Raw genomic sequence first — 12,076 nt, forward strand, 5'->3', positions numbered from 1 at the left:
GGTGGTTTCTGTAAAAGCAAATGCCACCAATAATAAGAAGGTTCTGCCAACCTCAATCTTGAACCAACAATTATACTCAGGGTTTTAGCTATTCAACAATGCAAATTTAGTTTCATGACATTAATTTATGTTGCAGGTTTCTTTTCCAGATCAAGTTGAGATCAATGGAACCCCAAACACCAGACGAGTCGTGTCATATGGACCCTGGGGTGGCAATGGTGGGACAATTTTCGATGATGGGGTGAATACAGGAGTCCGAGAAATTCATTTAACACGTAATGGAGGTGTTACTTCCATTAAAGTCTGTTATGATCGGAATGGGCAAGCTGTATGGGGCAATAAGAACGGGGGAAGTGGAGGGATTAGACTGGACAAGGTGATTCAACAACTGGGACTTGCTTGAATTAATTTTCATTTCTCAGTTCTCATTCAGTAATTCAAACATGCTTGCAGTTGCAGCATGCATCACAGAAGTTTTTGCTGCATTTGTTGTGCAGATTGTTTTGGACTATCCATCCGAAATCTTGACACATTTCACAGGTTATTATGGATCCACAATCTTCAGGGGGCCTACAGTGGTCAAATCCCTCACATTTCACACTAACAAAAGGACATATGGACCATTTGGAGATGAACAAGGGATGTCCTTCTCCTCTGGCTCTAAGGAAGGGATGATTGTGGGATTCCACGGGAGGAAGGGATGGTTCGTTGACAGTATTGGAGTTCATGTTCTGGAAGGGAAGTTGTTGCCACTATCTCCTAATGAGGCATTCAACATGATGGGTGGCATGAGAATTGCAGAGGTTGGTAATCTTCATGAGTTTGATAATCTGATCCTCCTTCTCATCCCCTGCACTACACCCAAAACCAGCACATCAGATCATTTGATCTGAAACTTGTTTCTGTGAGCATTTCAGAAGCTTAGTAGACTGTCTAGAAACTATATAGCTGTATATATATATATTTTATATCAAATTGAATTTGCAGGTAATGTATGGAATGGTAAAAGAACCAGCTCCAATTGGACCTGGGCCATGGGGAGGGGATGGAGGTAGGCCATGGGATGATGGAGTATTTTCAGGGGTTAAGCAGATTTATTTGATAAGGGGAGAAGCAATTTGCTCGATACAGATCGAATATGATCGAAATGGCCAATCTGTTTGGTCTACAAGGCATGGAGGTGGGGGTGGAGACAGCACCTATAAGGTAGTAATTAATTAATTGCTTTACTTTCTCTCTTTTCTTTAATTTCTTTAACAAGCCACAAGTATCAAATGGAAACCATTAATGGCGACATTTTTTCTTAACATCAAAATGATGTTCAGATCAAGTTTGAGTACCCAGTTGAAGTCCTTACTGGTATCAGTGGTTATTATGGATCCATCCTTGGTGATGAGACAACAAAAGCTATCGGATCTCTGACATTTTATACCAACAGAGGGAGGTACGGTCCCTATGGGAAGGAGGTGGGCACCTTCTTCAGTTCAATGACAGAGGGGAAGGTGGTTGGCTTCCATGGTAGGAGTGGCTGCTATTTGGATGCAATTGGAGTGCACATGGAGCACGGTCCGGGTTCGGGTGATAGAGGATTCGTCAAGGCAGTACTCAACAAGTTATTTGGTTGATCAATCTCACATTCACATCCAACAAACATAATACAAAGAAACCATTATTCCTTAAAAGGTTGTTACCCTTTTAATTTGTTGTTGCCCTTAATGACCCAAGACTGGAAATATATGGTGCAGTATCCTTTGTTTGTATGAACTATTGCAGCTTATCAATACATATTTGAGCTTGCCAGGTTGTGGGATTTGTGGATCCCTACCGGACTTGTGATGATGATGTTATGTTAATTAGATTGGACCAATCCAGACTTATTGGTCTAAAGAATTTAATTATTTATTTTTGATATTTTCCTAAGGGCTACACATCAGGGTAGCCCATCCACCAACGCAGGTGTAAGTGGGATTCGACCCCAAGTCTCCGTTATGACCAGCAAGAGATCTTACAAATCTGCTGATTGACATGTTCCTTGCAAAGAATTTATTGGATTGGAATGGACCTAGTCCATCCATAATGGATTTATATGGGGTTGAGTTAGATTGAACCAATATCTGGTCCATTGATGGAAGACAAGAATACAAGTGTCAATAAACTAGGTATGAGTTGGAACTAATCTAAATTAAAACCATTTTGAACAGATTGGCGGTTTAGACGTTGAATTGGACTGGTCCAAAATGATCCTAACTCCTAAGTATTCATTAAATTGGACTGGACCTGGTCCATCTATAATAGATTCATATTGGACTGGATCAGATTGGACCAAATCCGGTCCAATTAACACCCCTAGCCAATGGTGAGAAACGAAACTGAGAGAACACCATTAACCAGAAAACACCATTTTGGAGCTGGAACTAGTTTTAGGGTTTTACAACCCATACAGGTATGTGTTATTAGGCTAAATCCAACCCATCTCTAACCCATATATTGAATTTATTAAAATACCCCTGATTTTTATTATTGATAGTTTGTGTTTTCTATATGTTCCAATCAAATAATTGGAAATTCTAATGTTTGTTCATTCTATTTTGCTTATTTATTGTTTATATATAATATGAAATAACAAGAAATTAGGTACAGGTTTTGAACCCGACCCACCCCACCCTCAAATGTGGGGAGAGCAAGGTTAGGGAGGGTTTGAATTCTAAATCAACACATTGTACATTCCCCTAGAATTTACAAAACACTTCCTAAAGTCCCGAACCTGTCCTATTGCTATCCCTAACTGAAATCCACCTCCACGTTTCATCAACCTTTTTGGGAATTAATTACTTTTTCGTCCATTGAAATTGTATATAAGCTTTTGCTTCATGGTACAGTTTCTATATCATAGATCTTGCTTGAAAATCAGACCATTACAGTGCAAAAATAAATATTTGTGATATACCCGTTTGGCAAGTCTTTCCACATCATCTTCCGTCTGTTTAGAAGCTCGGAAGACCGCTTTTCAGTCTATTCCCGTTTATTTTGCGGAAGATTTAGCCGCCAAAAGCCAGAGCACCGAAAAGAGAAGCCCATTTTAGGTTGATTTCGGGAAGCTCCAAATAGAGTTTTTCGCATCTTTTTCACTTTATTCTCATACGGAAAGACATTGGAAGATGCACACTAACCAAACTAGCTTCGAGCTGCTCAGATCTTCAAGCAAAAGCTTAATGCATCTTTTGACTGTCAAAGCTACCACAAAATCTTCCTAAAAAGACTTGCCAAAGGGCCCCTAAATTTTAGAAAAATCTATGTTATTAGGAAGACAAAACTTTGACCAATCAACCCCCATCAATTCAGGGGGTTTTATGACAATTTTGATTGGTCACAAGTTTTTCCATATCATTGTCAAACCCTAAATTTAGATATCAACCAATCACATTTAAACGTCACATGACCATTTATATCTTTTTATTGGTTTACATTTTAGAAAGCGTACTCAACAATCATTGAAAGATCTTTAATAATGTTAAATGGTGTCGATTGGAACACCTAATTACTTCATTAGTGGTTTACAAATCATTATTTGCTTCACACTCATAAACTTTCCTAAAATTTATTCCAAGTTGTTTCCCTATTGGGACCCAAGAGCAGAAAGTTTAGATGGGTTCTGATGCTAAGGCCATTATGGCCCATTGGGCATCGAGACTCGGACCAAGACATTATGAAACTGCTAACAATGAGCTGATAAGAATCGGAATTTCTTTGAAGAGGAAGGATTAATTGAATGCAATAGCTATTCAGCGGGCTGTAGAATCAATGATAATGTTCTATACCAGTAATAAAATATATAAAACTCTGCATCTTTTAAGGTGGAACCCATAAATTTATTATTGGCATAAACCATTACCATTGATTCTACATAACAGCGGTCACATTTAGCTAATCCAAATTGCTCCTTGGAAGCTACCATACCAGATTTTTGCTAAAATAAGTAATCAGGGTTCAGACTTCAGTGCAAAATGAGGAATTACTGCGGTTAGTAAAAGGTGGCGTAATTAACCATGAGGAATTCCGAATTCCTGCATATAATAAGAAATAAATAAAAAGGAGGAATTAGAATTACTGTTTCTTTTTCTTTAGCTATATTTGGTTTGAAGGAAAGAATAGGAAAAGAAAAGGAAATGCAGGAAAACCCATACAAGATTTATAAAAGTTTTCCTTCCTTTTTTTATTCCTTTTCCTACTTTTTTCCTTCAAATCGAACATAACCTACGTGTATATATTAACCAAGGGGATTACGATTACTGTTCAGCAAGGAACAATGCAACGGGATTCCTATAGCCAAAGCTGATGTTTATGATGGCGATTGTGACAGCAGGACAATGACAATGGAATTCTTTGAAGTTTGAACAACCAAATTTTTATTTTATTTTTTACTGCATGGACGGATCTGATTCTCTCTCTTTTTGGTGATGGTGGACCAAAGAATAATCCTCCTCCACTTCAACAAATAATTATCAAGATGAAGTCATTTCACCTTGGGCTATCTTTGCCATCCGTCAATGTTTCATTTCTTTGCATTGAAATGAATTCATCCACTGCTACTGCTTTTCTTCTCTTTTGGTTTGGTTTGATCGAAAATAAAAGAGAAACAGACAAAATCCCTTATGTTGTGTTTGGTTGCAGATTAATTTTATTTGCATTAGTATAAATGCGTGTAAAATGCAAATTCTGGTTTAATTTTGTCTTAGATTTTATGTATTATTTTAATTCATCTGTACTTCAACCAAATCCAAACAGAATAAAATAAATTTTGAAATAAAAATAAATCATAATTTGTATGGAATCATTTGCACTACCATGATTTTGCATCAGTGCAAATAGCTTAAAATATTTCCTTCACATGGATTCGGCCTTGAGGGTCAGAGTGTATACGACGGGAAGTCAAGTGATGGCAGCCCACGGATGGACAATAGGCTCCATCCAGGTCGAGAACTGTGACAATTCATGGGATTATATTATAGGAGCCCATTGTATTCAGTGATAAATAGTGGAACTAGTGGTACCATATTCGGGTACCAGGCCCATTAATCTAGATGTTATGGGCTAGGCCTGACCGAGAAAACTAATAATGGACCATGCTCCACCCGACATAACAAACACATGTAAGCCCATTTTGAGTCCATATCTCTCTCTTGATAGAACAAAAGTAAGTATACTTTTGTTTGAATGATTCGATCTTCTGTTTTGCTTTGTTTTGATAGAACGTAGATTCTATCTGAGTGCACCAAAGTAAGTAACTATACCAGTAGTAGTATACATTGGACGTGGAAGTGAGAGGATCCAAGTGAATGGATTCACAAAACCAACAAACAAGATGTGAGATGACTAGCTCGATGGATCAACTTTCATGTTGTAGAAAAGCTGTCATGCACCACAATTCACAAATCCAAAAGCAAAATCAGAAAAGTAGGACGACCCACACATTCCACCAGGATTTCTTAACATTCTATATATTAATTGGGACCTGTCCTCGCTCCTCAGTCATCCATGCATCCACATTCTGTATATGCACCCTCCAACAGTCAACATACATACCGCAATGTCTACCATCCTCTCCTCTCGAATCTTGATAACAAAACTAGACATGTCAATTTCAGTACTAATGCAGAAACCAACTATTGGGTCCGGATGTAATAGGCACGTTAGGTAATTATAACGAATGAGCAGGTAATAGTTGTGTGACACATGTCTTAATTAATGTATTTTTCATCTAAATGTTTTTGTTCTATTAGATAGAAATATGAGCACGTAATAGTTGTGTGACACATGTCTTAATTAATGTATTTTTCATCCAAATGTTTTTGTTCTATTAGATAGAAATTATCCATTATTTTATTATTTTTGTTAAAATAATTAAAAATAAAAACAATGAAAAAAGAAGACCTATACATGTTGGGAATTAGAATTCATTTAAGTTTTTTTTTTCATTGTTTTTATTTTTAATTATTTTAACAAAGATAATAAAATAATGAACAATTTCTAACGGAACAAAAACGTTTGGATGAAAGATACATTAACTGGAATATGTGTCACACAGCTATTACATACAGACCCGAAATCATCACCATGGTTGCTTTCTTCCGGCATATACTTGGCATCCAACTTTTCCAGTCGCTTTATATAAAGCTGATTCCCCATTTGGCATCTCTTGGAAAAAATAATGCATGCAGAAAATTTCTCTCTCTTGCTTTGTTCATTGTCATTAATTTTGAACTTGTTATAATTTAATTACTATTAGAAAGAAATATTACTCTAACTGATCCAAGTTAATATTATCAATTAAGAAAATAACATGGGTTATGGGTAGTCTCAGTCTGCCATTTCATCGATCCCTCCATGCAGAAGAAAAGCCAGTATATATAGTATAACTGTATAAGCTTCAAAACCCACGACATCAACACAGTCATTGTTAACGGGTGGAAATTTTCTTGTAATAATAAAAGAAACCCACCAACTTTGTGCTGGTTGTACTGTTTGTTGTTCATGCATAACGGATCCGATTCTTTCTTCTTCTTCTTTTCTTGGTAGTGGAAACTCGAATAAGCTTCCTTCACTAGACACTTCCAAAGCACGAACGCAGTTTAAAATAATCTCCGCAGTGTGATTGTGACACATAATTCCTTCATAAGAATCCCTCACACGATCCATCCCCCAAATCGTTGCCATTTCTTGCAGAGAAGAGACTCCATCAGTATTACTGCTTAATAGCGCAAAAATGGTAATTAAATTGTTGATTGTTGTTCTTTCCTTTGGTCTTCAATTTGAACAAGAGATTATTCAGAGAGAAACCCATGACCCATCCATCTGGGTTAACTTTCTAATTTGTAGATTGTTTCTCTTCATGTTTAATATATATAAGAATTTTGGTACTATATATATATATATATATATATATGGTAACAGAGCAGCGATGGATATGGAAAGAGCCCCATCTCAGTTGGGCCTTGGGGAGGCCAAGGAGGACTGCAGTGGGACGATGGAGTTTATTCAAGTGTAAGGCAATTGATTATCACCCACGGAACGGGAATCGACTCCATCCAGATTGAGTATGACAGGAAAGGGAGCTCTGTGTGGTCGGAGAAGCATGGTGGCAGTGGTGGCATCAAAACCGATAGGGTTAGTGTTGGTTTGGTCCCACTAAATTACTTTATTTTTCTCTGTGAATTTTGACTACTTGATGATGAGTTCAACATATATGGCATGTTGGCATGGCATTCAGCATGCATTTAGAAAACAGTACTCTATATATTATTAACCATTAAAAAGCCCATATCTCTATTATACTGTCTGTAAACTCAAGAATTATAATTAAGGATGTCAATGGACCGATTTTGGATTGGACCCCATCCAGTCTAAAATGAATTTGGTGGATTGAACGGACTGATAATACATATTGGATTGGTTTTGGCCCGTTCATAATAAATTTATATTGGATTGGATTGGATTAAACTAATATCTGGTCTATTGATATAAGATAAGAATATAGGTGTTAATGAACCGGGTTTAAGTTGAAACCAATCCAAATCAAAATGAATTTAAACAGATTGAAATTGGACCGTTCCAAAATGATCCAAAATATTCACTGAATTGGATTGGATACGGTCCATTTATAATAAACTCATATTGGACTGAACCGGATTGGACCAAATCCAGTCCAATTGACACCCCTACTTATAATGTGTCAGACCTGGTTCATTCATATATCTGAATCTGATAATTAATATCTTTCTAAAAATTATGTCTCTAGTGAGGGAGAATATATATATATATATATATTGCATTGTCACCGTGCTGGCTTATTGGTAAGCTTCTCAGCTGGTTCTATCCCTGCTCAAACACAACCTGGGACCTAACTGGGGGCCCAAGTGATGATCTGAGAACTCCGACAAGTCCAAGAGTAGTCACGGCCCATGGCCCCTTTATTTTGTGGCCATTGGCGTTGAGTTAAAGACCATGGCCAATCTGGTGGAGTTACTTGTGGTAACAATTCGATTAAGCCGGCCTGAACCCACCGGGGTTGGACCAAGAAGGCTTGTGCGCTAGACTCTCTCGTTAACAGTTTAACACCCCACTCCGGTTTTTATAGTTCAGGTTCACGAGAACTGAGCATTTCTCCTGTGTGTGTAGTAACACAGATGATTATAATACGTGATTACAGTCCCTCGTAGAGTGAAAAATCAGAAAAGTCTTTGCATTGTCAAATAATTAATTTCCTTTATATTAGTACTTTTATATTATACAAAACTAAGGCTCTACTTCGGTATAGTGCAAATTTTGCACGCTCTGAACATATTTGTATTTGCACTCTTCCCAATCTGATCCTAAACTGCAAAATTACATTTTTTTTTTTTTATCTTCTACAGTTATCTGAAGATTTCAAATAACAAGATTCTTAATTAGATGCCATTTTCAATCAAAATAACACATGGAAACGAATATAAAAACATCTTAATTCTTACTAATAAAAATATTGAGTAACCCAAAATGGGGTTTGTGCTAGATTTAACTTAATTAAGACTCAATTAGCATGACTTATTAAATTAATGCAAAGAGTTTAATTTATTGCACTATCCCATGTTAGCCTGGAGAATTAAAATCAATAAGCCATACTGCTTGGTGATTTGTCTTAAAAACCGTCTTCTCTCACTCTTTGGCCCTAAAGTAGAGACACTTACTTATTAGAAATTCACTTATATACTACCTAAAAAAAAAAAATTCTCTTATTTCAGGTCAAGCTTGATTTCCCAGATGAGTTTCTGACATCAATCCATGGGCACTACGGTAGTATACAAGAACGGGGACCCACCTTTGTTCGATCTCTTACGTTCGAAAGCAACAGAAAAACATATGGACCATTTGGAACTGAACAAGGTGCCCAATTCTCGTTTTCGATGACCGGCGGCAAGATTGTTGGATTCCATGGCAAGTCGGGATGGTATCTTGATTCCATTGGAGTATACTTGAAGTCTCTCCAGAAACCGAATTCATCTAAAGCTCTGGTAACTTCGCAAAACTTGGTCACTGATCATAAAGTTGGATACACTGTAGTCCAAGGAAATATAGGCAAAGACTACGACATAGTTCTTGCTGTAAGGCAAAGGGACGACAGCATCAGCAAGCTATCAAACAACTTCTCAACTCAAACTACTATCTATCGAGAGGTTAACGGAGGACTGGATCAATCAAAAGAAAAGGTGAGATAACCCTACATATAGCAATTATCAACTCATCATCGCTTTAATTTTACAGTTTATTAATTATTTGCTTGAATTATATTATTACATATTATTGATATGCAATAACCTAACAGCTAATTAATAGAGCTTCCTTTCAGCTAGTTGAGAGAAGATCAGCCACAATCACAGTGGGACCTGTTACATATGGACCTTGGGGTGGTAATGGCGGGATTATATTCGACGATGGAATGTATGCAGGCGTCAGACAAATTAACTTATCACGTAATGCAGCTATAACTTCAATCAAAGTTTTCTATGATCAAAATGGGCAAGCCATATGGGGAACCAAGAATGGTGGAAGTGGAGTAAGGATTAGATCAGATAAGGTGCTGTGTTGCTCCAGCTGATCTTGAAATATTAAATCTGCATCAATTTCCTTTATTTATTTATTTTTTATACGACAACAGTTCTAATTAATTAGAGAATTTAACCATCATAAATGCTATTAATGCAGATAATCTTTGATTATCCATATGAAATCCTGACGCACATTACTGGATACTATGGGGCTGTGATGTTTATGGGACCTACTGTGATCAAGTCATTGACATTCCACTCAACAAAAGGGAAGTATGGACCCTTTGGAGATGAACAAGGAACTTTCTTCTCAACCAACTTGAAGGAAGGGATGGTTGTAGGATTTCATGGGAGGAAAGGGTGGTTCATAGACGCTCTCGGAGTTCATGTACTAGAAGGAAAACTCTCACTGCCTCAACCACCTACTTCTACCATCTCCTTCAGCAGAACTAATGTGCCAATTTCTGAGTTTGATAATCCTCAGTGGTCTAATAAACTGGTATTAACCAATAAGCAAGTGCCAAGAGAAGAGGTATATTTATATATATACATATAGATTCACGATCATAATTATATATATCATGCATGGTTATATACATTCATATCCATGTATCTATCTAAATTTGTGAAATTAACCCTAATTTAGGTTGCATATGGGGTGATAAAAGAACCAGCTCCATGTGGACCGGGTCCATGGGGTGGGGATGGAGGTAAGCCATGGGATGATGGAGTGTTTTCAGGTATTAAGCAGATCTTTTTGACAAGAGGGGAAGCGATTTGCTCCATACAAATTGAGTATGATCGGAATGGACAATCTGTTTGGTCTGTCAGACATGGAGGCAGTGGAGGAGAAGCTACTAATAGGGTAAATTATTGTTTTTAAGTGCTAAAATTCATTTTCATGTTCCCTAGCCGCAGCTTAATTAATATCTGTTGGCCGAGTTTTCCTCTGATGTTGGTTCTTCTTCTTATTATTTTTTCCTGTAAAATTTAGATCAAATTCGAGTATCCACATGAAGTTCTCACTCGCGTCAGTGGCTTCTATGGGTCCACTAGCACAGACCAGAGGCTGAAAGTTATCAGGTCCATCACATTTTATACCAGCAGAGGGAAGTATGGTCCTTATGGGGAAGAGATTGGAACATTTTTCACTTCGACGACAACCGAAGGGAAGGTAGTGGGATTCCATGGTAGGAGTAGCATATACTTGGACGCCATTGGAGTCCACATGCAGCACTGGTTAGGGGAAAGAAGATCTGCCAAGCCAACGCTTTTCAAAATCTTTAGTTGATGGATGCATGCTTTGTCCCACCAAATTAAATAACAATGCTAAACTATGTTTGTGAAGAATCTATATCCTAAGTAGTGCAGTCAATACTAGCTAATACAAATTATGGTGAAGACTTGAGGGGAGGAATTCTTAGTGTTTGTTTATGAATAATAATAATCCTGCAGCCTGCTGATATGATGCCTCGGCAGTTGCAACACTTGAGATTTTCATTTCCAAATCTGTACTTTAATTGTGAGTCAATTTTATATAGTTTGGAGGGAGAATAATAATCTTGGTTAATTATCCTTTGAATCAAACATGAGAATTTGATCCAAATCAAATGGATTCAACCCAGATCCTTATATTTCTTATATAATGAAATGATCTTTTACAAGTTCAAAGGAGACTAGAAGAGCTAGGGGCATGCAGACTGAAAAGGACTAGGATAGAAAAAGAAGAAAAAGAAAGGATTTAACACCCATAAATTGACAATGGATATGACACTGAACAGATTGGAATATTGGCCAAACAGGATTTAATTTACATATATAAATAAAATTAAAGGTTGCAAGGCCTCACACACAATATATAGATGAATATGTCCCATATGCCGTCCCTACTCCTCATTCTAATGTAAGGCAGCCTATGCATGAGGCTCCTACTAATGTGGGGTCTGGGAAGGGACACATGTACCCAGACTTATCCATGCAGATACATCAAAATAGACTGTTTTCCAGATATAAACCCAGGTCACAAATGGACCAATCCAACTGTTAAGCTAAGATCCACCCTCAGCCCTAAGGCTGCGTTTGGAAATGATTCAAATAAGTGTGAATGTAAATATGTAGTATAAAACGGTTCATATAAATTGTAAAATTGGGTTAATTTTGTATTGACAAAATTATCTTCTTACCAAACAGATTTTTAGCTGTAATGAATTCCAATAAAACATACTTAAATGTATTATTTCCATTTGTCAATAAATAAATGTAATATTGCCAAACACATGCAAAAATGAACTAGAATATAAATTTACCCTGAACCAAGATTTATACTCCATTTGCATTTTTTTTTCAAACCCAGTCCAAATTCTAATCTTCAGTTTCAAAAGATGGTAGCTACAATAGTATAGGATTAGAACCCCCCTCGCTGGTTCAATAAGAGTCAGGTGAAGTTATTATTATGTCATTAATGAAGGCTTCACGTCAAATGAGAGAGTTCATAG

General features: G+C 37.0%; 1 protein-coding gene across 1 annotated transcript; it reads left to right on the plus strand.

Moving 5' to 3' along the window:
- The first annotated feature begins 122 nt into the window (after positions 1–122).
- LOC148850781 (Mannose-binding lectin superfamily protein) lies at positions 123–11,089 on the plus strand. Its single transcript, XM_088945650.1, has 11 exons — positions 123–376; positions 498–803; positions 988–1,206; positions 1,326–1,620; positions 1,774–1,832; positions 6,952–7,164; positions 8,778–9,242; positions 9,383–9,610; positions 9,739–10,113; positions 10,228–10,446; positions 10,576–11,089. Exons 1-11 carry the CDS (start codon positions 128–130, stop codon positions 10,870–10,872), a joined length of 2,925 nt encoding a protein of 974 aa, XP_088801776.1. The 5' UTR covers positions 123–127; the 3' UTR covers positions 10,873–11,089.
- Positions 11,090–12,076: the final 987 nt, after the last annotated feature.

Source organism: Nelumbo lutea, chromosome 5, assembly GCF_056320005.1.
Source record: "Nelumbo lutea isolate HS-2025 chromosome 5, American lotus-T2T, whole genome shotgun sequence".
NCBI classification, from domain to species: domain Eukaryota; kingdom Viridiplantae; phylum Streptophyta; class Magnoliopsida; order Proteales; family Nelumbonaceae; genus Nelumbo; species Nelumbo lutea.

Bases quoted from the DNA above. Each gene is read 5' to 3' on its own strand.
- LOC148850781 (XM_088945650.1), top strand. From the start codon at position 128: ATGTTGCAGGTTTCTTTTCCAGATCAAGTTGAGATCAATGGAACCCCA. The intron at 804-987 runs GTTGGTAATCTT...TTGAATTTGCAG, and splicing joins GTGGCATGAGAATTGCAGAG to GTAATGTATGGAATGGTAAA. The intron at 1,833-6,951 runs GTGATGATGATG...ATATGGTAACAG, and splicing joins TGTGGATCCCTACCGGACTT to AGCAGCGATGGATATGGAAA.